This window comes from Haliotis rufescens, unplaced genomic scaffold (genome assembly GCF_023055435.1).
Source record: "Haliotis rufescens isolate VD_foot unplaced genomic scaffold, xgHalRufe1.0.p SCAF_2, whole genome shotgun sequence".
NCBI lineage: Eukaryota > Metazoa > Mollusca > Gastropoda > Lepetellida > Haliotidae > Haliotis > Haliotis rufescens.
This window is the reverse complement of record NW_025963890.1, coordinates 65728666-65756003: the sequence shown is the minus strand read 5'-3', so window position 1 is coordinate 65756003 and position 27338 is coordinate 65728666. Positions and strand designations below refer to the sequence as shown.

Here is a 27338-nt window from a genome sequence, read left to right as displayed (position 1 = left end):
AGCAATGTAGTACATGTTATCAAAATTACCATGTAGTACTGAATTTAATCAAAGATGCAGTGAATGTAACAGACATTCCAACATACTAAATGTAATCACAATCCCCTCATATTACTAAATGTAAGCATAATTTCTTGCTAATAGACAGCTCCGACTAATCAAGCAATTGTCCATCAGCTGTGACTAATCAAGCAATTCACAAGCTCTCACAAAAAAAATGTTATTTTCAAAATACATGACATGAGAATAAATATCTGATGTTTTATGAACTAGTAATTCATATATTCCACGTTAAAGATTCAAGAAAAATACGTTTCTAGGTAGACGAAACGGTATTTTGCATAAACAGCACTGTCATGCGGTATCATTAGAAACCAAACCTCAGGGAGGCGTACATTAATGCTTAAATTAAACTGATGCTCATCACTAATGAAATGATTGATAATTACTTGGCCCTGATTGATATGGGACATGAAACTATTGAAGCAGAAATCTATATTATAATACTATAAATAATATATAATAATATACAATATATATATATATATATATATATATATATATATATTATGCCAAGTGCCAGGTGCCAAGTGTAGGGTTATGTTCAAATAGTTCAAAGTCCCCCAAAATATAATTAGAAATTACAGTTACAAAGTATTTAAATGAGCATGATGTGAATACGATTTAATGAAAGATTGTCAATGACATGTATTTCAATATAACCGGATAATAATGAATACTCCAAGCCAAGGCGCCATTGTTCTGGGACATGGCGGGGTCGGAGGTTTTCGAAATCCAGTTGACCTCGTTTGGTCCCATTTGGAACCTCAAATCCATCTAGAAAGGTCAATCCGCTAATATATCATGAGAGGTATCCCACGACAGCATGTCACGTCCTAGGTTGGATTCGCGAACAGCTGGTTTCAAAACTGATTTTCAGTGATCCATTTATATAATTTCCATCACTATTTTGTCTTTTACACCCAATGGAATCTGATTCAGCAGACAAGTGGATCTGATTAGTCCGTGGTTTTGACCTTATATATATACTTCAACCACGACAGTATCAGTGAAACTTTTAACTTTTTACAGTATCAGTGAAACTTTTTACTTCAAAAGAACATTATCGGTAAGGATCAAATGACCATTTCACATTAGACACCAACACAACGTACACGTGACCTTCACCTCTGTCTACAAGGTCATAAAAAGGATTGCGTTACCCAGCAGAAAATTTCCCAAACTTTATGGATTTTCTTGACATATAACTACATTTTCCTTTGGAATAATAACAAATTTGCGACACTTCACGATACGACAATACAGCATGTGTATTCTTTTGTTTGAGAACACTTTATGAGGTGTGGGCACAGACAGGCCCTTGCTGTTTGAGATGGATGATACCTCTGTGGCCATATATCCCTGCACAGTTAATTGCATTCGCTTTTGGTGTCACGTGATCAGTATTTTTCAAGGTCTTGAGGGTCCGGGGTGTTCAGGGGGTGTCTGTCTGCTGATTGGTCGGAGCTTCGGGTGTCGGGTGTCTTGCCTCTTTGTTCTCTGCCTTTTCTCAACTCATCAAGCCTCGCTTTGACATTCTCCGTCTGTCGCTGCTTCTCAGAGGCATACCTGTTCAACGAAATTTCAGTACGTCATGAGTCACATGATCAACGAGATTTTAATACTAGAACGTCATTCGGTGAGGTGAGGTGAAATGGTGTTTTACGTCGCGTCCAAGGTTATTGCACTTATATGGCGACGTGCGTGCACATGTGTCCGGACTGATGCCGATATATAGTGCTAGCCCACTGAGATACCATGCCGAAGTTTAACATAAATATCCCACTCAGAGTATACAGTATACTGACTCCGAGCCGACCAGTCCTTGTTTTAGCCCATTATTGCCGACGCCAGACAGGGTAACAACAAGTAACATCTTTTAACGTCTTTTGGTATGACGCTGCCGGGGATAGAACCCCGGACCTTCAGCTCTCCGGCGGACGCTCTACCACTAGACCACGGAGGCGGTAAATAAGTAATTAGACAATGATCGACAAAACTTCGATAAATCATCAAACAGTGACCACGCATTTGTTGTTTGTTTGTTTGTTGTTTAACACCGCACTCGGCAATATTCAGCCACATGACGGCGGTCTGTAAATAATCGAGTTTGGATCAGACAATCCAGTGCTTGACATCATGAGCATCGATCTACGTATTATGGATACGATGACATGTATCACCCCAGTCAGAGAACCTGACCGCCCGATCCCGTTAGTCGCCCCTGACGACAAGCATGGTTGCTGAAGACCAATTCTAACCCGGAACTTCACGGGTCCAGTGCGTCTGTCAAAGGATGCGACTATGGTTAGTTTGAAAAATACGACAAAACAATGAATACAAATGCGCCTTAATGCTTGAAAGGAAACATAAAAATGTCTGTTTGTATATCTATGTATAAATTTACTTCATCTCAACGTAAATCCAATTTTGTAATTGTATCTATTTTGTCATAGGGTCATCGGTCGGTTCAGGTGTCAGGATAGGGGTCACGTCCAAAAAACAAAATGTAAAAAACAGATGGACGTCAACTTTCAAGTCAACTAACCATAGCAACATGTCACGGTTATGGCGAATGGCGAATCAAATTATCATTTCCTAGGTGTTGTACATAGTACTATTTTTCAACAGATAATACGGTATTTGGTGGCTGAGCGTGTGACCGTGTAGGTGAATGTTTGTCGATAAGTTCGCGCAGACTGAGGCGATGCGCTTGAGTGAGACAGAAGACTAGTCACCTCCCCGCCCTCACACCCCGTGTATGTAATATAGATATATATCTATATTATTGTACGAGATAGTCAAAAGTTAATTATTTGTGTAAACATGTACGAGCAGATCAAGATTAACAAGAGAATGTTAGCCACTGGGCGGCAAAGAATGTTAGCCACTCGGCGGCAGAGAATGTTAATCACTGGGCGGCAGAGAATGTTAGCCACTGGGCGGCAGAGAATGTTAGCCACTGTGTGGCAGAGAATGTTAGCCACTGTGTGGCAGAGAATGTTAGCCACTGGGCGGCAGAGAATGTTAGCCACTGGGTGGCAGAGAATGTTAGCCACTGGGCGACAGAGAATGTTAGTCACTGAGCGGCAGAGAATGTTAGCCACTGGGCGGCAGAGAATGTTAGCCACTGTGCGGCAGAGAATGTTAGCCACTGGGTGGCAGAGAATGTTAGCCACTGGGCGGCAGAGAATGTTAGCCACTGTGCGGCCGAGAATGTTAGCCACTGTGCGGCCGAGAATGTTAGCCACTGTGCGGCAGAGAATGTTAGCCACTGGGCGGCAGAGAATGTTAGCCACTGGGCGGCAGAGAATGTTAGCCACTGGGCGGCAGAGAATGTTAGCCACTGTGCGGCAGAGAATGTTAGCCACTGTGCGGCAGAGAATGTTAGCCACTGGGCGGCAGAGAATGTTAGCCACTGTGCGGCAGAGAATGTTAGCCACTGTGCGGCAGGGAATGTTAGCCACTGTGCGGCAGAGAATGTTAGCCACTGTGCGGCAGAGAATGTTAGCCACTGTGCGGCAAAGAATGTTAACCACTGTGCGGCAAAGAATGTTAGCCACTGTGCGGCAAAGAATGTTAGCCACTGGGTGGCAGAGAATGTTAACCACTGTGCGGCAGAGAATGTTAGCCACTGTGTGGCAGAGAATGTTAGCCACTGTGCGGCAGAGAATGTTAGCCACTGGGCGCCAGGGAATGTTAGCCACTGGGTGGCAGAGAATGTTAGCCACTGTGCGGCAGAGAATGTTAGCCACTGGGCGACAGAGAATGTTAGCCAATGGGCGACAGAGAATGTTAGCCACTGTGCGGCAGAGAATGTTAGCCACTGGGTGGCAGAGAATGTTAATCAATGGGCGACAGAGAATGTTAGCCACTGTGCGGCCGAGAATGTTAGCCACTGGGTGGCAGAGAATGTTAATCACTGGGCGACAGAGAATGTTAGCCACTGGGCGGCAGAGAATGTTAATCACTGGGCGGCAGAGAATGTTAGCCACTGGGTGGCAGAGAATGTTAGCCACTGGGTGGCAGAGAATGTTAGCCACTGGGCGCCAGAGAATGTTAGCCACTGGGTGGCAGAGAATGTTAGCCACTGGGCGGCAGAGAATGTTAGCCACTGGGCGGCAGAGAATGTTAGCCACTGGGCGGCAGAGAATGTTAGCCACTGGGTGGTAGAGAATGTTAGCCACTGTGCGGCAGAGAATGTTAGCCACTGTGCGGCAGAGAATGTTAATCACTGGGCGACAGAGAATGTTAGCCACTGTGCGGCAGAGAATGTGAGTCACTGGGTGGCAGAGAATGTTAGCTACTTGGCGGCAGAGAATGTGAGTCACTGGGTGGCAGAGAATGTTAGCCACTGGGCGGCAGAGAATGTGAGTCACTGGGTGGCAGAGAATGTTAGCCACTGGGCGGCAGAGAATGTTAGCCACTGTGCGGCAGAGAATGTGAGTCAGTGGGTGGCAGAGAATGTTATCCACTGGGTGGCAGAGAATGTTAGCCACTGGGCGGCAGAGAATGTTAGTCACTGAGCGGCAGAGAATGTTAGCCACTGTGCGGCAGAGAATGTTAGCCACTGGGCGGCAGGGAATGTTAGCCACTGGGTGGCAGAGAATGTTAGCCAGTGTGCGGCAGAGAATGTTAATCACTGGGCGGCAGAGAATGTTAGCCACTGGGTGGCAGAGAATGTTAGCCACTGTGCGGCAGAGAATGTGAGTCACTGGGTGGCAGAGAATGTTAGCCACTGGGCGGCAGAGAATGTTAGCCACTGGGTGGCAGAGAATGTTAGCCACTGTGCGGCAGAGAATGTGAGTCACTGGGTGGCAGAGAATGTTAGCCACCGGGCGGCAGAGAATGTTAGCCACTGGGTGGCAGAGAATGTTAGCCACTGTGCGGCAGAGAATGTGAGTCACTGGGTGGCAGAGAATGTTAGCCACTGGGTGGCAGAGAATGTTAGCCACTGGGTGGCAGAGAATGTTAGCCACTGTGCGGCAAAGAATGTTAACCACTGTGCGGCAGAGAATGTTAGCCACTGGGTGGCAGAGAATGTTAGCCACTGGGCGGCAGAGAATGTTAGCCACTGGGCGGCAGAGAATGTTAATCACTGGGCGGCAGAGAATGTTAGCCACTGGGCGGCAGAGAATGTTAATCACTGGGCGGCAGAGAATGTTGGCCACTGGGCGGCAGAGAATGTTAATCACTGGGCGGCAGAGAATGTTAGCCACTGGGCGGCAGAGAATGTTAATCACTGGGCGGCAGAGAATGTTAATCACTGGGCGGCAGAGAATGTTACCCACTGGGCGGCAGAGAATGTTAATCACTGGGCGGCAGAGAATGTTAGCCACTGGGCGGCAGAGAATGTTAATCACTGGGCGGCAGAGAATGTTAATCACTGTGCGGCAGAGAATGTTAGCCACTGGGCGGCAGAGAATGTTAATCACTGGGCGGCAGAGAATGTTAGCCACTGGGTGGCAGAGAATGTTAGCCATTTGGCGCCAGAGAATGTTAGCCACTGGGTGGCAGAGAATGTTAGCCACTGGGCGCCAGAGAATGTTAGCCACTGGGTGGCAGAGAATGTTAGCCACTGGGCGGCAGAGAATGTTAGCCACTGTGCGGCAGAGAATGTTAGCCACTGTGCGGGAGAGAATGTTAGCCACTGGGCGACAGAGAATGTTAGCCACTGGGCGACAGAGAATGTTAGCCACTGTGCGGCAGAGAATGTTAGCCACTGGGCGACAGAGAATGTTAGCCACTGTGCGGCAGAGAATGTGAGTCACTGGGTGGCAGAGAATGTTAGCCACTGTGCGGCAGAGAATGTTAGCCACTGGGCGGCAGAGAATGTTAGCCACTGGGTGGCAGAGAATGTTAGCCACTGGGCGGCAGAGAATGTTAGCCACTGGGCGGCAGAGAATGTTAGCCACTGTGCGACAGAGAATGTTAGCCACTGGGCGCCAGAGAATGTTAGCCACTGGGCGGCAGAGAATGTTAGCCACTGTGCGGCAGGGAATGTTAGCCACTGTGCGGCAGAGAATGTTAGCCACTGTGCGGGAGAGAATGTTAGCCACTGTGCGGCAGAGAATGTGAGTCACTGTGCGGCAGAGAATGTTAGCCAATGTGCGGCAGAGAATGTTAGCCACTGTGCGGGAGAGAATGTTAGCCACTGTGCGGCAAAGAATGTTAGCCACTGGGCGGCAGAGAATGTTAGCCACTGGGCGGGAGAGAATGTTATCCACTGTGCGGCAGAGAATGTTAGCCACTGGGCGACAGAGAATGTTAGCCACTGGGTGGCAGAGAATGTTAGCCACTGTGCGGCAAAGAATGTTAGCCACTGGGCGGCAGAGAATGTTAGCCACTGTGCGGCAGAGAATGTTAGCCACTGGGCGGCAGAGAATGTTAGCCACTGTGCGGCAGAGAATGTTAGCCACTGGGCGCCAGGGAATGTTAGCCACTGGGCGCCAGAGAATGTTAGCCACTGTGCGGCAGAGAATGTTAATCACTGGGCGGCAGAGAATGTTAGTCACTGGGTGGCAGAGAATGTTAGCCACTGGGCGGCAGAGAATGTTAGCCACTGTGCGGCAAAGAATGTTAGCCACTGGGCGGCAGAGAATGTTAGCCACTGGGCGCCAGGGAATGTTAGCCACTGGGCGCCAGAGAATGTTAGCCACTGGGCGGCAGAGAATGTTAGCCACTGTGCGGCAGAGAATGTTAGCCACTGGGCGGCAGAGAATGTTAATCACTGGGCGGCAGAGAATGTTAATCACTGGGCGGCAGAGAATGTTAATCACTGGGCGGCAGAGAATGTTAGTCACTGGGCGGCAGAGAATGTTAGCCACTGTGCGGCAGAGAATGTTAGCCACTGGGCTCCAGAGAATGTTAGCCACTGGGCTCCAGAGAATGTTAGCCACTGGGTGCCAGAGAATGTTAGCCACTGGGCTCCAGAGAATGTTAGCCACTGGGTGGCAGAGAATGTTAGCCACTGGGCGGCAGAGAATGTTAGCCACTGGGTGGCAGAGAATGTTAGCCACTGGGCGGCAGAGAATGTTAGCCACTGGGTGGCAGAGAATGTTAGCCACTGGGCGGCAGAGAATGTTAGCCACTGTGCGGCAGAGAATGTTAGCCACCGGGCGGCAGAGAATGTTAGCCACTGTGCGGCAGAGAATGTTAGCCACTGTGCGGCAGAGAATGTTAGCCACTGTGCGGCAGAGAATGTTAGCCACTGGGTGGCAGAGAATGTTAGCCACTGGGTGGCAGAGAATGTTAGCCACTGGGCGGCAGAGAATGTTAGCCACTGTGCGGCAGAGAATGTTAGCCACTGGGCGGCAGAGAATGTTAATCACTGGGCGGCAGAGAATGTTAATCACTGGGCGGCAGAGAATGTTAATCACTGGGCGGCAGAGAATGTTAGTCACTGGGCGGCAGAGAATGTTAGCCACTGTGCGGCAGAGAATGTTAGCCACTGGGCTCCAGAGAATGTTAGCCACTGGGCTCCAGAGAATGTTAGCCACTGGGTGCCAGAGAATGTTAGCCACTGTGTGGCAGAGAATGTTAGCCACTGTGCGGCAGGGAATGTTAGCCACTGGGTGGCAGAGAATGTTAGCCACTGGGTGGCAGAGAATGTTAGCCACTGTGCGGCAGAGAATGTTAGCCACTGGGCGGCAGAGAATGTTAGCCACTGGGTGGCAGAGAATGTTAGCCACTGGGCGGCAGAGAATGTTAGCCACTGTGCGGCAGAGAATGTTAGCCACTGGGTGGCAGAGAATGTTAGCCACTGTGCGGCAGAGAATGTTAGCCACTGGGTGGCAGAGAATGTTAGCCACTGGGTGGCAGAGAATGTTAGCCACTGGACAGCAGAGAATGTAAGCCACTGGGCGGCAGAGAATGTTAGCCACTGGGTGGCAGAGAATGTTAGCCACTGGGTGGCAGAGAATGTTAGCCACTGGGTGGCAGAGAATGTTAGCCACTGTGCGGCAGAGAATGTTAATCACTGGGCGGCAGAGAATGTTAGCTACTGGGTGGCAGAGAATGTTAGCCACAGTGCGGCAGAGAATGTGAGTCACTGGGTGGCAGAGAATGTTAGCCACTGGGTGGCAGAGAATGTTAGCCACTGTGCGGCAGAGAATGTTATCCACTGGGCGGCAGAGAATGTTAGCCACTGGGTGGCAGAGAATGTTAGCCACTGTGCGGCAGAGAATGTTAGCCACTGGGTGGCAGAGAATGTTAGCCACTGGGTGGCAGAGAATGTTAGCCACTGGGCGGCAGAGAATGTTAGCCACTGGGTGGCAGAGAATGTTAGCCACTGGGTGGCAGAGAATGTTAGCCACCGGGCGGCAGAGAATGTTAGCCACTGGGTGGCAGAGAATGTTAGCCACTGGGCGGCAGAGAATGTTAGCCACTGGGTGGCAGAGAATGTTAGCCACCGGGCGGCAGAGAATGTTAGCCACCGGGCGGCAGAGAATGTTAGCCACCGGGCGGCAGAGAATGTAAGCCACTGGGTGGCAGAGAATGTTAGCCACTGGGTGGCAGAGAATGATAGCCACTGTGCGGCAGAGAATGTTAGCCACCGGGCGGCAGAGAATGTAAGCCACTGGGTGGCAGAGAATGTTAGCCACTGTGCGGCAGAGAATGTTAGCCACCGGGCGGCAGAGAATGTTAGCCACTGGGTGGCAGAGAATGTTAGCCACTGTGCGGCAGAGAATGTTAGCCACTGGGTGGCAGAGAATGTTAGCCACTGGGTGGCAGAGAATGTTAACCACTGTGCGGCAGAGAATGTTAGCCAACGGGCGGCAGAGAATGTAAGCCACTGGGTGGCAGAGAATGTTAGCCACTGGGTGGCAGAGAATGTTAGCCACCGGGTGGCAGAGAATGTTAGCCACTGGGTGGCAGAGAATGTTAGCCACTGGGTTGCAGAGAATGTTAGCCACTGGGCAACGAGAATGTTAGCCACTGGGCGGCAGAGAATGTTAGCCACTGGGCGGCAGAGAATGTTAGCCACTGTGCGGCAGAGAATGTTAGCCACTGGGTGGCAGAGAATGTTAGCCACCGGGTGGCAGAGAATGTTAGCCACTGGGTGGCAGAGAATGTTAGCCACTGGGTTGCAGAGAATGTTAGCCACTGGGCAACGAGAATGTTAGCCACTGGGCGGCAGAGAATGTTAGCCACTGGGCGGCAGAGAATGTTAGCCACTGTGCGGCAGAGAATGTTAGCCACTGGGTGGCAGAGAATGTTAGCCACTGTGCGGCAGAGAATGTTAGCCACTGTGCGGCAGAGAATGTTAGCCACTGTGCGGCAGAGAATGTTAGCCACTGTGCGGCCGAGAATGTTAGCCACTGGGCGGACGGTTAGCATCATGAAAGCATTGTCAGTTAGTATGAAGTTAGCTTGGTGAAATTTCGTCTATTATTGCGAGTTTTCAGATTAGGATTACACCCTGGGTTAAGTAACATTTGGAATTTCATCTGGCGTAGAGTTCTTACCACTGCAGTGCCCGATGCCTTAAAATGGTGCCCGAGTGACCAAAGCAGATGAAAGTTATACGCCTGCAGAGCGCTGGAGTCTGGTGCCCAGCCTTCCCTGCATATACTGTCGGGTTCAGATGGCCCGCCTAAGTGCGTCCTACCTCCAATGGTTTATACCTGGTGAATGCCTTGACATATTCTAGCTTTGAATAAACCTGTCGCCTGTAGGTTGCGGAAGATGCCACCCAAGAAAGTATTGTGTTGATAGTAACTGTTTTATGTTCGTTTAGGTATATATCTCAATGTGCAGGACCACTGCATTGCACCATTAATATCACACGAGCGTCAGTGTCTATGTAAAGGTATATAGGATGGTGTATTTCTGACACTTGGGGTATTAATCGATCTAGAAATATCTAAGCAACGACACACAGGCCTGTTTACCATTCATGTCCGTCACAGTGAGAGAATGGTTCACATAAGGAAAGCTTGAGCATATTATATCATGGCGTGTCAGATTCAAGTCAGAGGAAACACTGCTCGCCATCAGAATCACTCTGTGATGAGGTGAGGTGAAATGGGGTTTAACGTCGCGTTCAAGATTATTCCACTTACATGCCGGCGTGCATACATGCGTGTGCGCGTGTGCTGTGAGCAGATTAATGCCAATTTTATAGTGCAAGCCCATTGAGATACCATGCCGCAGTTTAACACGAATACCCCACTCAGACACAGTATACTGACTCCGAGCCAAACAGTCCTTGTTTTTGCCCCTTAATGCCGAGCGCCAGAGAAGCTAACAACAAAAAACATCTTTTAACGTATTCTGTTATGACGCAGCCGAGGATCGAACCCCGGACCTTCCGCTCTCCGGACAGACGCTCTGCCACTAGACCACCGAGGCATCTAATCACTCGAAACAACAGTGGTACTCTGAAACATTAACGAACGTTAGGACTAAACTTTTTTTTCTAAATTAATTCCTACCACATATCATTTGATGTCGACTAACGTCGCATTGAACAACACTGCAGCTGTATCAGCTTTGTATGAAAGGAAAACAAAAGTGACGCACACTTCGGGCCTACAGTCACAGGTATGGTGCTGACAGACTAGGGGACACCATTGGGCGAAATCAGGGGTTCGAACCCACGATAAGCGGATCCTCGAAGGTAGTGTACATGTATCCTCATGTCTGCACATCCACCGGGAGATCCAGGGTAAAATAGGTCTTCAGCATCCCATGCTTGCCGTAAGAGGCGACTATGCTCGTCGTAAGGGGCGACTAACGGGATCGGGTGGTAGGCTCGCTGACTTGGTTGACGCATGTCATCGTATCCCAATAGCGTGGATCAAAGCCCATGATGTCAATCACTGGATTGTCTGGTCCAGACTCGATTATCTACAGACCGCCGTCATATAGCTGGAATATTGCTGAGGGAGGCGTTAAACAAACAAGCAAAAAACCATTAAAATCACATCTTAGTTCTCACTACCGCTAAACAAAGATCTGAGGACATCCTAGTACCGGTCATGTCAGAACTATCTTTCAAAGCTGCTTTCTGATTGGCTTATGTAGATTTCTTGTTAATCATTTCATTGGTCGGTCAAAGTTCTTCAAAGGTCGTTCTGGAGTATTTACAGACCGCCGTCATAGAGCTGGAATAGAGCTGGAAAGCCGTGTGCGAAATACGCATCAAGCGCACGTTAAATCTTCAAAGTAAGTACATGTAAGTAAGTAAGAGTTGGAATATTGTAAAACATCAAGTTCATTTTGTATTCGCATGTGGACCCACGTACTGCCATCGCATTCCGCAATGCCATGAACCATTTATTATGCCATGTCAGAGTTCTGTGGTAGGCATATTTGTATTGCAGTATGTTGCCTGATGCTTTCAGTGAGGTTTATTAAGAATAAACATATGAAGCGATCAAGGTTCAATATAATATGACGCACGGCTTAGACTTGCTTTTTAACATAAACAAATCAATACAATATTGATTTTAATATTATGAAGTTATCATATGAGTATTCTTGTTAAAATCCCGTACTGGCCCGCTAAACACGTATTGACCCGCTCAAATCCTGTATTGGCCCGCTAAACCCGTATTGGCCCGTTAAACACGTATTGACCCGCTCAAATCCCGTATTGGCCCGCTAAACCCGTATTGACCCGCTCAAATCCCGTATTGCCACGCTAAACCCGCATTGGCCCGTTAAACACGTATTGACCCGCTGAAATCCCGTATTGGCCCGCCTAACATGTATAGGCCCGCTGAAATCCCGTATTGGCCCGCCTAACATGTATTGGCCCGCTGAAATCCCGTATTGGCCCGCCTAACATGTATTGGCCCGCTGAAATCCAGTATTGGCCCGCCTAACATGTATTGGCCCGCTGAAATCCCGTATTGGCCCGCCTAACATGTATAGGCCCGCTAAAATCCCGTATTGGCCAGCTCACATCCCGTATTGGCCCTCGGGTGCTTCATTCTTCCCTTTTCTATAGGTTACCCCATATGTGGTTGAACCTTATTCATTCTGCAGTGTTTTTCTATGACAATTCCTGTCTGGTATTTGAGACATGTAGCAATTTGTCAAAATTGTCAATCGAATTTTCGTACATTCTCCTTCCGTCCCAAGCTTCTCGAACTGACAACCTACTTGAGTCTACAAACACACAGAGAAATACAAGTGTCGCGTTTCTAGGCGTTGGAGTGTAGCATAATGACGTTTGTGGATCCTATGTCAACATTTCCACCTTTCGAATGACAGGGGATGAAATCTATATTCATCCTAGATACAAAAGACTTATCCATCACTTACGATTGTAAATACATTCTCTACCTGAAACACCGTACCATTCGGGGTATGCACACAACACAGGTCGATAACTTTCTTAACAGGTTTGCATAAACACCGCCATGAGAAACAGAACAGTCGATAATTCGGTTGTCTTGCATACTTAAGGCTTGGGAATCTTAGAAGGCACATTGTCGCGTTGTCCCTTGTTTGGTGGTGCTTGCTTACAGGGATAATGCACCATTAAAATAGATACCGCGTACATGGCGATTCCCATAAGCTGCTTGGCCTATATTTCAGACGTGAGTGATATCAAGGTGTATGTACAAAGTCCTCAGACATGTAATATTATTGGTGAAACCCACGAGAAACATGGGTCAGCACTAGCACCAGCCAGGCATCATTATCAGTGCGAATATGGGATTCAGACTTGAGTGATATCAAGGTGTATGTACAAAGTCCTCAGACATGTACTATTATTGGTGAAACCCACGAGACACATGGGTCAGCACTAGCACTAGCCAGCATCATTATCAGTGCGAATGTGGGATTCAGACTTGAGTGATATCAAGGTGTATGTACAAAGTCCTCAGACATGTAATATTATTGGTGAAACCCACGAGAAACATTGGTCAGCACTAGCACCAGCCAGCATCATTATCAGTGCGAATATGGGATTCAGACTTGAGTGATATCAAGATGTATGTACAAAGTCCTCAGACATGTACTATTATTGGTGAAACCCACGAGACACATGGGTCAGCACTAGCACCAGCCAGGCATCATTATCAGTGCGAATGTGGGATTCAGACTTGAGTGATATCAAGGTGTTTGTACAAAGTCCTCAGACATGTAATATTATTGGTGAAACCCACGAGACACATGGGTCAGCACTAGCACTAGCCAGCATCATTATCAGTGCGAATGTGGGATTCAGACTTGAGTGATATCAAGGTGTATGTACAAAGTCCTCAGACATGTAATATTATTGGTGAAACCCACGAGAAACATGGGTCAGCACTAGCACCAGCCAGGCATCATTATCAGTGCGAATATGGGATTCAGACTTGAGTGATATCAAGGTGTATGTACAAAGTCCTCAGACATGTAATATTATTGGTGAAACCCACGAGAAACATGGGTCAGCACTAGCACCAGCCAGGCATCATTATCAGTGCGAATATGGGATTCAGACTTGAGTGATATCAAGGTGTATGTACAAAGTCCTCAGACATGTAATATTATTGGTGAAACCCACGAGAAACATGGGTCAGCACTAGCACCAGCCAGGCATCATTATCAGTGCGAATATGGGATTCAGACTTGAGTGATATCAAGGTGTATGTACAAAGTCCTCAGACATGTAATATTATTGGTGAAACCCACGAGAAACATGGGTCAGCACTAGCACCAGCCAGGCATCATTATCAGTGCGAATGTGGGATTCGAACCTACGTCTATCAGATCCGGACATCTAAGAAACTCCTCACAGCGTATTGTTGTGGCGCCAATGGGCCATTTACCCTTTTTTTTCGATGTGCTCCCCAAAACAGGATATGTTTTTTCAGTAGCTGTGACTGGTATCCTCTGTACCGTAAACACTATTCCGTACCGTAAACATTGATTTTTTTGGTTTTGTTTGTTTTTTTAGTTTAACGCCGCACTCAGCAATATTCCAGCTATATGACGGCGATCTGTAAAATAATCGAGTCTGGACCAGACAATCCAGTGATTGACATCATGAGCATCGATCCACGCAATTGGAATCGATGACATGCATCAACCAAGTCAGTGAGCCTGACCACCCGATTCCGTTAGTCGCCTTTTACAAGCATCCAAGCATAATGCTTGCTTAGAGTAACATGTGTATAATATTAATACTTCTATTAGACTGAAATGTCCTATATCGAATCAAACTAAAGCCTGTGAACAAATTGAGGCTTTATTTTGTATTCAGTATTGAGGATACAGGATTTAGCATTCAATTTTACATCGCCAGTATTCAGCGTTCAAGGTTCATGGTTCAGCTTTCCCATCTTAAAGTCTAACATCCATCCTGCAACCGATTATGAGTATTGCCTAGATCTCTCCAAATTATTGATTACAGGCTCGTTTTTCGTGCCGTATAAATAATTCAACAGTGAAGGTATTGTTCCTTCCACTTCAAAACGGTGTATGCTGTTATCTGAACTACAATGTATATTGTTTCAGTCGAATGTATAGGACTTTAAAGACATATAAACCGCTACCAATAGGTCAATAGGTGTGAGTGAATGAGTGTGTGGAAGTTATTGAAAGGGTAAGCACTAGCAGGATTCGTTTTTGTTCAAATTTCCACAAGTTCTTTTTGTTTCAAAGTTCAACATTTTAGGCATGAAGAACTGAATCATTTCGTTCGATCTAAAATACGTTATCCTATGGTCACGCATAACAATAATAACAACGATAAGAGACTTACGGGGGCTGATTGATACGTCATAGAAGGGATTGCGTCATAGTGAAATCTCTATAGTGGACATTACAATATGCCATAGAGGTTTATCCACAAAAACTGGAGTCAATTAGCGCCACCTAAAGATAAGGCGTTAGAAGGATAGGCATTAAAACAGTGATATCACAATCAAATAGTAATGTAAAGTACTTAGCCTCACTTACAAATGTTTAATAGCCTCACCTATAGGTAAGGCGTTAGAAGGATTGTCATTAACAGTGCTATCACAATCAAATAATAATGTAAGGTATTTAGCCTCACTAACAAATGTTTAATAGCCTCACCTATAGATAAGGCGTTAGAAGGATAGGCATTAACAGTGCTATCACAATCAAATAATAATGTAAGGTATTTAGCCTCACTAACAAATGTTAAATAGCCTCACCTATAGGTAAGGCGTTAGAAGGATAGGCATTAACAGTGCTATCACAATCAAATAATAATGTAAGGTATTTAGCCTCACTAACAAATGTTTAATAGCCTCACCTATAGGTAAGGCGTTAGAAGGATAGGCATTAACAGTGCTATCACAATCAAAGAGTAATCTTAAGTACTTAGCCTCACTAACAAATGTTTAATAGCCTCACCTATAGGTAAGGCGTTAGAAGGATAGGCATTAACAGTGATATCACAATCAAATAATAATTTAAATGACCACGTTATGGCATTGGACGTGGTTTCATTATTGCCAGGTTTGGTGGTATATAGTGTTCTGCTTCGCATTTGCTTAGTAAGGCGTTAGAAGGATTTGTACATTACCATTACAATCAAATAATAATGTAAATGACCACGTTATGGCATTGGACGTGGTTTCATTATTGCCAGGTTTGGTGGAATATATTGTTCTGCTTCGCATTTGCTTACCGAAGCTGAACACCAGCGTGTTCCTTGGGCATTTGGGTCATTGTGGTAACTTTGGTATAGGGGGTAGTCTTTGAAAGTTGAGCAGATGAAAGATTTATATACACCAGATACCCAACAACAACAACAACAACAACAACTACACGAAATCCTAGAACACAACAAGAAAGAGAACGTAATCATACCACTTCTGAGTAAGAAGTGTTATACAGACAGGAATACCAGTGGGCACAGGTTGTTATATGGCTTATTGCGCCTTGTTCGGTAGGCATATTTGTCGCCCTTAGTCGTGCCAGGATCCGCTGATACTGGGTTCGAAATACTCTTCAAAAAGTCATTTCACTTTACACAACAGTTGGAATGCCTGAACTTTATAAGTACATATTTATATTGTTGATGTTGTTGTTCCAGAAACAGCACCACTCATCTACTCAGAGCCCGAGAAGTGGTTTGCAAGCTTACGTATTAATCTCCCCAGTTCTACATCTCTACAAAGCTAAAAACGCCCTGAACGAATGTTCGACCGTGTGTTTCTGTCATTGGTAGGATTTATAGGCGCTTAACTCGCGAGCACTGATTACATAAAAAGCCATGAATATTTAAACCAGTCGCTGAACTTAGTATTATGTAAACGATTCGGGAGATCACGTGAGAGAGGCAAATCAATCTTCTAACACTCAGTTTGTAAGGAAATATGCCCGTGTACATAAAGGAGAGCTGAACGATATGGTTTAAAGTATTTCTGTCGCCCAGTGTTACATCGTCAGATATTTCTGAATTTTGAGAATATTTAATCATTCAGAGGCCGTTTGACTAAGAAAATCTAGCCTCGAACATTTTCAAAAACGTTAACACATTCAACAGCTAGAAACTGTTTTCCAAGATTTCTCCTGAAAAATAATTAGATCTAGATGTTTTTGATTATTATATGTTTGAAATGACCCGGGGGTGGGGGGGGGTTCTTTTCTTTTTTTGTTACGAGCCAACTTCTTTCCACGTACGTGAGGGGCGGTCGGGTAGCCTAGTGGTTAAAGCGTGCCCTCGTCACGCCGAAGACCCGGGTTCGATTCCCGACATGGGTACAATATGTGAAGCCCATTTCTAGTGTCCCCCGCCGTGATATTGTTGGAATATTGCTAAAAACGGCGTAAAACCATTCTCACTCACTCACTCCACGTACGTGAACAGTGGTGAAGACCACGTAGACTGTCATGTGAAGAAGACAGACATTGCCAATTATGTAATTCTACTGCCTTTGAAGACGAGTTTCATTGTCTCTTTAGATGAGAAGCTCTTCCCCAACAAAGAATCGTCTTATATACTTCTAAATGTATCACCTGGCCATATCTGTTTAACATGTGTAAAATATCAATGTATGTAACGTTGTGGATTTAAGATCACTATATTAAAGTAAAATTGAAAAAATAATCAAATAGAACATTTTGCGTATATCTGCCATCTTATTATAGTTTTATCTAAATTGTATATGAATATACACATGTACCACCGTTGGTGGTTTGGAGAGTAAACGTGACTGATTGATTGACAGATGTATGGTCACCCGAACTTAAGAGTCAGTGAGTGAGTGCGTTGGGTTTAACGGCGCTATTAACAGTATTCCAGTTATATCACGGCGTGTCAGTTTAATGTGGGAGGAAAGCCCCAAGTAATGCAGGTCTCAGACATTTACCACTTCGATGAAACCCACGAGCACGGGTATGGTGCTGACAAACCTAGAAACATAATCGGGGCGAACCGGGATTCGAACCCACAATCATAGGTTTAGCCCATCACGTCATTCGTGTTATTAGAAAATATACACTGATAATAGAACAAGTATGGTATTAACGATACCATAAATGATAATACCGTTAGAGTATTTAGCGGAACCCTGTTAATCCAGAAATCTTGCCTTACAGCTGCTTGTTATACACCTTAGCTTGGTTAATTCGGAATATTCATAACCCGGAATATTGTTTATCCGGAATATTGTTAATCCGGGAATATTATTAATCTAGAATATTATTAACACGGAATATTGTTAATCCGGAATATTTTTAATTTCGAATATTGTTAATCCGAAATACTTTTAATCCGGAATATTGTTAATTCGGAATATTGTTAATTTGGACTAAATCATTGGGAACACTGCCGCGTAAAGTAAACATGTTTTACTGTATAGGGGATCACCGTTATGAATCGGTAAAATGGATTGATTATCTTAATGCCTAGTTCACCTGGGGTCGGTCGACTGTCGTGCTGGACGTGTCTCACGCCCAGTAGACATAGCGTAAAGATATACATGCATCAGCAGGATTGCATGTGATATAAAAGCTAGGTATTGATTATCAACTGCAGTGCAGCCATGCCCGAACTCAGCCTGTGTAAGTCCCCGATCCAACACGCCAATCAGTACATTTGGTGGCAGGGAATATTGACCAATGTATTGTATCTACTTTACCAACGGCACTATATCAACATGGAATATATCTACAGACATATTTTGGAGGTGATTCGAAGAAGCGACAATACATCAAGTTTCATCTAAATGAAGAATAAAAATAGTTCTATTCGATCCTCCTCTTACAAAGGTTTCCAAGGGTTAGGTCCCCCCTGATCGATGCCGTGACGTCATCGGACAATTACTTAGAGCTATTATGCCGTGCAGCTGTTTGTGTGACAAGACACCTGACAACCTGTCAAGGATGAGAGCCTACAATAAACAACCATGACTTACCCGATTTGTCGTTGTCAAGGTTACAAGAATGAGGATGAGTGGAGATATGTACAATGGTGGTAGTGCATAAAAGAAATTGACATCCCGACATGGGTACAATGTATGAAGCCCATTTCTGGTGTCCCCGGCCGTGATATTGCTGGAGTATTGCATAAAGCGGCGTAAAACCATACCCACTCACTCACTGAACAATACATCTCCCACAAGCCTCAAACGACAATGAATCGCGAATAAACACATCCAAATTCATTACTGTACCAAACTATTTCGCAGAGAAGCACATCAAGAACAACACACCGTAACATTTTAATGATTCCAAAACACTGCACTTGCTTTTTTTTCAGAGTAACGATGTATTTAACTAATGACTAAACGTAATACAATAAAAAGGAACAAAAAGCCCATAATATTCAATCCAAATTCACTACATATTTTATGTTCAAAAATCAATTTGACCTGTCAGATCAAAGACATTTTTCTGTGGTAGAAACTTGAAAGATAACCTATGAGAACCTAGTCATTCATAACACGTTAATGGCCATTGTGGTGTGGTACTTTCATTTGTATAACGTGAATATTTAATGTTTTCTTGATGTGTTATTCTAAATCGTTTAAGAAACGGACCGATGTTGGTATTTTTAGATTCTCCTTTGAATTAGAGACGCTACGTTTGTCCTGCAACCGCTACACAGGAAGAGAGGACGCCATCGAGCGATGCCCAAAGGCTGTAGACTCAAAGTGACACGTGGTAACAATGGAATTTCCGTTCTGCACACGACACCAGTGTTACAACCACTCGTTAATACATATGTGTAGACAAAAACGTGCGCCAGAGTGAGTATGGTTTTACGCTGCTTTTAGCAATATTCCAGCAATATCACGGCGGGGGACACCAGAAACGGGCTTCACATATTTTACCCATGTCGGGAATCGAACCCGGGTCTTCGGCGTGACGAGCGAACGCTTTAACCACTAGGCTACCCGACCGCCCCACGTGCGCCAGAAATAGCGCGAAAATGTAAGCCTCGGTTTGTAATTAAGCTGCGCTTGGGATTACCACTCGATGACAACCTTATTGACCTCACCCTATTGAATTCCTCACCATCCTTTTCTTTCTTTCTTTTTACTTTTGGGGTGGGGGTATGGTTGTTTTTTAGTTTGTTTGTTTATGTTATTACTCTGCGGCCATCAATACTCCCGCTGTATCACGGCGCCTATACAACCTGTGATTTATAGCAGGAGAAACAACGTCAGGTACCATGTTACTGAGTCTGACCAACTGATCCATTTTCACCCGTGAAGTTCCGAGGTAGAATAGGTCATCAGCAACCCATGCTTGCCGTAAAAGGCGACTATGCTTGTTGTAAGAGGCGACTAACGGGATCGGGTGGTCAGGCTCGCTGACTTGGATGAAACGTGTCATCGTATCATAATTGCGTGGATCGATGCTCATGATATCAATCACTGGATTGATTACTCGTGGGTTGGGGTGGGGTGGGGTGGGGGTAGGGTACTACACAGAGAGGGAATAAAGAGATCCGAGCACGAGTTGGACGTGCTTGCACACATCCCCAAAGGGCGGATGTGTTGACGCGCTGGAGATGTATGGGTTGTCATGGGTAACAATCAATAAACAACCCTGGTTCTCAAGTGCCACGGAACAGATCAACAGAGGATTTCCCACATGACATAATGTCTGCTGAGACTGTAATGCGACAGGTACCTGCACACAGACACTTCACCTCGCCCGGGTCTTCCCGTCAGTAACGACTATTCCCCAGCATTTGTTTCTTATTGATTCATTTAGGATCCGCCGACACTAAATTTCATTTGTGCGGAATCTTTTTTTCATATCCATTTCAAAAATAAGTTGCAATTAAAAAATATGTGTTCCAGGGCCCCGTTCCACAAAGCGGTCGTAGCACTAAGACGATCGCACTTACACATAGACTTACGACTGACGTAGCGCTACGATCACTTTATGGACCGGCCCCTGTTTTCTTAATTTCCGCGACTGACATATTTTTAAGGCATATTTTAAGTAGACAGATGTTTTCTAATTTTAATTTTATTTCGAGTAATAACCCTGTTTTTTTTAGTGAATGAGTCAGTTTAACAACTCTTTGAAATGTCACAGCTGGTCAGCTTGGTGGTTTGTTTGTTTGTTTGTTTGTTTGTTTGTTTGTTTAACGTCGCACTCAGCAATATGACGGCGGTCTGTAAATAATCGAGTCTGGACCAGACAATCCAGTGATTGACATCACGAGCATCGATCCACGCAATTGGGACACAATGACATGCATCAACCATGTCAGCGAGCCTGACAACCCGATTCCGTTAGTCGCCTTCTATGACAAGCATAATTGCCTTTTACGGCAAGAATGGGTAGCTTTGTGAGGAAAGCCCGAAGTGATGCAGGTCTTCGATGTAACCGTTTCTGAAAATGCACATCCCAAGTAATATCGCGATGTAGCAACACCTGGCAAGATTTCTTACCTAATAAGACACCCAGTCATCTAGTAATTCTGCGACATTTTCCCACCATTACACAACGTCCGTTGGCATCCCATCAAACGGTAATTCTACCATCAAGTATCACTCTTTTGTGTCTTCACTCTCTAAACGTCGACATCTTAGCACCACTTATCATACACCCTGCACACCATAGATTCACCTGATTTGACCTGGGCCCCGCTGCACAAAGCTATCTTAGCACTAGGGTGATCGTAACTCCCATACTTTAACAGGAAGCGCACAGATCGCTTTGTGCAACGGACCCAGGGCTGCTCGTGGCTACTCGTGGCTACTCGTGGCTACTCGTGGAACCCGGGTCTGGGTTCGGTTTCACAAAGCGGTCTTATTCCTTCGGTTATCGCAAACTCCATGTTAAAGTATTTGAGTTCGGACAATGATTAGCGAGGCCCTGGTTCAACAAATCGATATTAGCTCAATGATTTATTTAGTAATGATAACTCATGAAACGTGGTCCTCGCACAGCTTGGGGAGGCAACTCTGTACTGAAATACACCACAATGGACAATGCTGTCAAAGAAATAGATGGTAGTAGTAGTGTTAGTCGTAGTAGTAGTAGTAGTAGTAGAAGTGGTGGTAATCGTAATCGTATTAGTAGTTGTGGTGGTTGTGGTAGTAGTAGTAGTAGTAGTAGTCGCAGTGGTAGTAGTATTAGTAGTAGTAGTAGTAGTAGTAGTAGTAGTCGCAGTAGTGGTGGTAGTCGCAATCGTATTAGTAGTGTTTGTTTGTTTGTTTTTAACGCCGCACTCAGCAATATTCCAGCTTTATAACGGCGGTCTGTAAAAAATCGAGTCTGGACCAGACAAAACAGTGATTGACATCAGTAGTAGTAGTGGTGGTGGTTGTGGTATTAGTATCAGTATCAGTAGTAGTAGTAGCGGTCGTGGTAGTAGTAGTAGTAGTAGTAGTAGTAGTAGTAGTAGTAGTAGTAGTAGTGGTAGTAGTTATAATGATGACACCGATGGTAGTGGTGTCGGTGGTGGTAACGTTGCGCTACTTACATGCCGTCCATGGCGAGGCAGTCGTCCAGCAGCTGCATGGCTCTCATCATCCTGTCATCCTGCAACCGCCTCCTCTTGTTCTCCAGGTTCTCCTTCTGCCTCTCCCGCTCGTTCTCCATGTGGGTCTCCGTCTGCTCCAGGTCGGTCAGCATGGCGCGGGCCTCGTGCATGTGTTTCTGCAGGCACAAAACACCTCGTACATACACTGCCCTATACACACAAATATGGAGTCGGCGAGCCGTCCCTCTATTCATAATTTACTGATTGAATACGTACATTTCACGCCATAACTGGCTATTCATCGTCAACTGAAACGCGTACAATGAAACATCCCTAACTCGAAAAATGAAATATCGGAAACAGGATAATCTGAACATAATACTGGTAACGTGTCTGTATTAAAGGGTTGTGCCTGTATCGAGTGAAAGGAGTTCGAGTTTGCAAGGTTTCGCTGTAAAGAGTCAAGGCGTTGCCTACCTGTTGCTCCTCGTCCGTCACCGGTCTGGCCGGAGATACTGATCTGATTCCATTTGGTGACGCAGCTCTCCTCCCCATCCCGCCCATTCCGCCCATGCCCCGCATCGCCCCCATACCCCCCATGCCGCCCATGCCCCCGGAGTGGGGTGACAGCGAGTCCATGGAGCTGGGGGACACATCCCCCGACTCGATCTGTCTCCTTCTCTCCATCCTCCTCCTGCGTTCCTCGTCATGCTGCTCCTCGTCCACAATCATCATCTCCGACGGAGCTCGGCTGGCTCGCGATGCTCGGCTCATCCTGCTGCGGCGGTTCCTGCTTCCATTACGGCTTTCAGCTGAAAATGATCACGTTTTGTATGTTCATTTTTTTTATTATTTTTTTATTTTTTTTTGTTAACGCCGCACCCAGCAATATAATAACACTCACTGGCCCAGTTCATGTTCTGATTTTGTTAAATCTCTTTACAATACAATTACATGTTTTGTTCGAGTCTCGACCAGACAAACCAATGACTGGCTGTATGACTGGCGTCCCACGAGGTATAGGTACAATGGCATGCATCAACCCAGTAACCGAGTCATCCATTTAGTCGCCTCTTATTGGTTAATGGGGACCTTTCTACCCCGACTTCAACACCGGGCTTTGAGATCTACGTGATTGGGTTACGATGACAGGCATCAACCACCTCATAGACCGCCTCTTACGACAAACATCGGTTGCTGAAGATCAATCCAAACCCGGACCAATGCTAACCTGGAACCCTCACGCGGCCGTTTTGTGTGTTTTGTGTAATTCAGTAAATATCCTTAAATTGCAACCTTTCTTCTTGACAGAAGCGATCCGTGAAGATCCGGATTATGCCCCCATTTCACTACGACCAGGAATATCCCAAATCACCCCGAATAGGATTTTTTTCATGTTCGTAAATAACTCTCAATCATTTCTTAAAATTCTTAAATGAATCTTATTTGATTCCGAAACATTCGTACAGTTCGCGGGAGTTCGTCGAATCGGAAGGGTCCCCGAATTGCAATTTCGTGGCTGTATCGTAATCCATTCGTAATTAATTCTTATGTTACGTAACAGCTTCGTAATCGGTTCTTTAGCATTCTTGGCTCCCAAACTTCTTGTCCTCAACCCGAAAACATCCCGAAACAGCCACAAATGTCCTGAGTCAACTACGAATCGTGTAAGAATTAAGTAAGAACAACACGATTCCCCAAGGACCAGGACCAGAGTAACACATGCTCCCCGTTGAACCTCCATGGAGGAAATGATGGGTTGGCCAGCCTTCCGGGACCCAAGAACATGCCCAAGTGTCAGGAAAAGTACCGATTTTCACAAACTACTCGTATATATGTCGTATTAGTCGTATTTTATTCGTTACGATCGTCCTGCATTCGGCATATTCGTAACTTTGTCGTAGGTGATTCTTACAATTCGTGCATGATCCGTACATGAATCTTGTAATTCGTACATGTTTCTTAACCCATTCATGGCATTCTTCATATTTTTCAACCCCATTAGCCGTGTTTTCGTAACTCCGTCGTAGGTTTGTCGTAACTGCTTCGTACCTTCTACCGATTCTCCTCGAAAGTTTGCATTATTGGCCGAATCGTCACGAATTTCTAAAGTTTCCGATTCGGGGTGATTTGGGATTTTCGTGGTGGTAGTGATAGGGGGGCATTAAAAATAGATTTTCAGCAACTCATGCTTGCCATGAAAGGCGACTAACGGGATCGGATCGTAGGGCTCGCTGACAAGGTTGATGCATGTCATCGTATCCAACTTGCGTGGATCGATGCTCATAATGTTAATCACTGGGTTGTCTGGTCCAGACTCGATTATTTACAGACCGCCGTCATAAATGGAATGAATTGGAAAATTGCTGAGTGCGGCATTCAACAACAAACAAACAAATCTTGACATGTGCTGTAGCTCACGTATGACATACATTGAGACGATGCTTCACGACCTGAAAGGCGCCGTATGAACAGTCAAATAATATAAAATGCCAAACGTACGTATACAACCATGTTTGATGATGGCTTAAGATGAGAAAAGAAAAGAAATGGTTATCCGATGGTGATGTATTTGATTCGGGTATCATAGCTGTGTTTTAGGCCATGTGATGGCAGTGTTTCTGGGGCTGTTTGAAGCCTACTAGTAGTAAAGGTTTAATAACGTTTGTAATCTCAGCAATCTAACCCACTAAGAAAATGTTATTCCAAATATAACAGGCAATTAGGTACCTCAATCTGGTATTAATATTGTTGTTGTTGTTGTTGTTGTTGTTGTTAAGGAAGAGAATATACGGATGTCAACTTCTTTATTATGAGGAACACAACGTTTCGGAGTATATGCTTCATTAGGTAAATGAATGCTATGAGGCAGAGAGCATATATATGTAAATGTAAGGACAACAAAATTCATAAAAATAACAAAAGTTGGAAAATAACAAAGGTAGGAAACTAACAAGGGAAGCCAACAGATGATTGGCGCGGGTGGTGATTAACAATAGATAATGGCAGAGAAAACTTTACAGTAATTAGCGCTGATGGTATGGAAGCCAGTACTTAAGAATCATAGATAAGTAATAGGTAATGGACATAGGGAAAACGGGAGGCCGGGCGTAATTAGCACTGATGGATGAACGAATGGACATAGCAAAGGGCAAATTGAAGCCAGCTAGGTGATTAGCACCGACAAAGATCAAAGCAATAAGTCCCAAGCACTAGGCAGATAGGTTCCCTGGTCACTGTTCATGCATGGCTGGTGTCTCCTGATGTCAATGGCTTCTTGTCAACAGTTGTTGGTAGACAGGACTTTGGTGGCTTCCCACATGATGTTATGTTTTTGGTTCTTCAGGATGTGTTCGGAAATAGCGTATCTTTGAGTCTGGTGTTGAGGGGTCTATTGTCTATTGTTAATCACCTATCAGCGCCAATCATCTGTTGGCTTCACTTGTTAGTTTCTACCTTTTGTTACCTTATTACTTGTGTTGTGCTTACATGTACATATATATGCTCTCGTATATACATACACGTTGTGTTCCGCTGTGTTTCTCATAATATAGAACTTGACATCCATATATTCTCTTCCTTGTGTGTATCACTTCTAAATGCCTTTCAAAGACCTGATTATTGTTATTGTTTTATTTTTATGTTTTATAACGATATTCTATATTCACCATGTGCTCTTGATTCTGCCCTGAGTGCTGCAATGTCCATCTTGAACTGTTCAAACTCATCATTGATATCTGCCCGGCACTCTGACAGCTGGGAGGCCATCTCCCTGGAACTCTGGAGGGACTCCTCTATCATCTTCTCCAGGAAGATGCCCTGGAATGAAGAGTAAACATCATCAATGAGTGTCACAAAAGATAAGTTACAAGTGATTCCCTGGTATTTGATTGGCTAACCAAGTGATGTTTGGCGTGTTCCCTTGAACCGAAATTAAATTAGGCCAGGCCCACTAGGGGGTTTACTTTTTGCTTCCTGATTGGCTGATAATACGGTGGGCGGGACTTAAGTTGCATAATTGCACTGATATCTTATTGTTTTCTACATTTTTGAGAGTTTATGATAACTAAGCAGCGTTTTTATTTATTATTGTTGACTTATTTATTTGGTATAAAACTTTACCTAAATATACTCTATTGTTTTTTTCACGTTAACGCGGGTTTACGCGAAGTGTGGATACCGGTTTTACGTTTAAACATCGGTGGGGGTTAGTAATTCAAAGCCACAGTCAGCAGCTGCAGCAACTGCCATTCATGACCTTTGCACGGGCGCATGGTCCTTGAAGCAGTGGCACACCTGAACGAGTGAGTGAGTGAGTTACGCCGCTTTTAGCAGTATTCCTGCAATATCTCAACGGGGAACACCAGAAATAGGCTGCACACACTGTACCCATGTAGTGAATCGAACCCGGGACGAGCGAACGCTTTAATCAGTAGGCTACCCCACCGCCCGTCACACCCGAACGAAGCTTCCCTGGACTAACGTAAGTCTGTAGCAAGTATTGCCCATTGATAGTATCACCTGGTTCCAGGCAGACAGACAGAGCCGTGGGGTGGCCTAATGGTTAAAGCGTTCGATTACCGGTTAGAGTACCTAATGTATGAAGCCCATTTCTGGTGTTCCACGCCGTGATATTGCTGGAATATTGCTAAAAGCGACGTACAACCATACTCACTGACTGCAGGCAGGCAGTCCTTACTGTCCAAGAAGCCATGTCGTTGCCGACTGGCGCCCCCAGCTTCGCGGGTGAGGCCAACTGTTTCCACTGTCCCCTCTGAAAGTTTGGTTCTGAATCAAAGGGATGGACCCATGGACAAAATGGACCTTGATGTGTTCTGTCAGGTCAGTTTCTGACCTGTGTGTCAATAGTCTGGGTACTAATCGTGATTGGTCATTTGGAGAATGTCAGTTATGGCAGACTGTACTGACCCAAGCGTGATCCTAACAGTGTCAGCGATACGCTGAATTGTAACACCAGGCCTTAATGTAAGCAATATCGTGTGTATAGCTACCAAGTGTCGACAGCATCGGCGACCGAACACATTCGGTCATATCCGATAAATATTTACTTCCTGTCGCCACAGCGCGCAAAACATGGCTGACGGGAGCGGAGAAGAGAGACGGGGAAGTGTTTTAATCAACGTTCGTTTCCAGAGAATGTAATTGTTATTTAGAAGTTTAATAATGTGCATTGGACGTAAATTATAATTCTCCTCTGATACAGATTATTCATTCTGAGCAAAAATGTATTTCGTATGCATTATCGATGTATTTGGATTCCGGTCGAATGTAAAGCTTATCGGTATCGGTCATACAACTAGATCAATTACTTCCCTCATAATTTCATTCACTGTTTACACTTAGAGCTAGATCGAGTATTTGCCCGATAATTGTTGATTTTACAGGG

The 27338-nt window shown here is 45.2% G+C and overlaps 1 protein-coding gene across 1 annotated transcript in view; it reads right to left on the bottom strand.

Annotated features, from left to right (window-relative positions):
• Nucleotides 1–551: 551 nt before the first annotated feature.
• The window catches only part of LOC124134532, a 41865-nt gene continuing 15078 nt past the window's right edge, over nucleotides 552–27338 (bottom strand). Inside the window, exons 2-5 of the mRNA XM_048400399.1 lie at nucleotides 25600–25750; nucleotides 22409–22743; nucleotides 21932–22107; nucleotides 552–1629 (exon numbers count right to left, since the gene is read on the bottom strand). Coding sequence (XP_048256356.1) covers nucleotides 1461–1629; nucleotides 21932–22107; nucleotides 22409–22743; nucleotides 25600–25750 — 831 coding nt within the window. The 3' untranslated portion in view covers nucleotides 552–1460. The remainder of the gene's footprint in view (nucleotides 1630–21931; nucleotides 22108–22408; nucleotides 22744–25599; nucleotides 25751–27338) is intronic.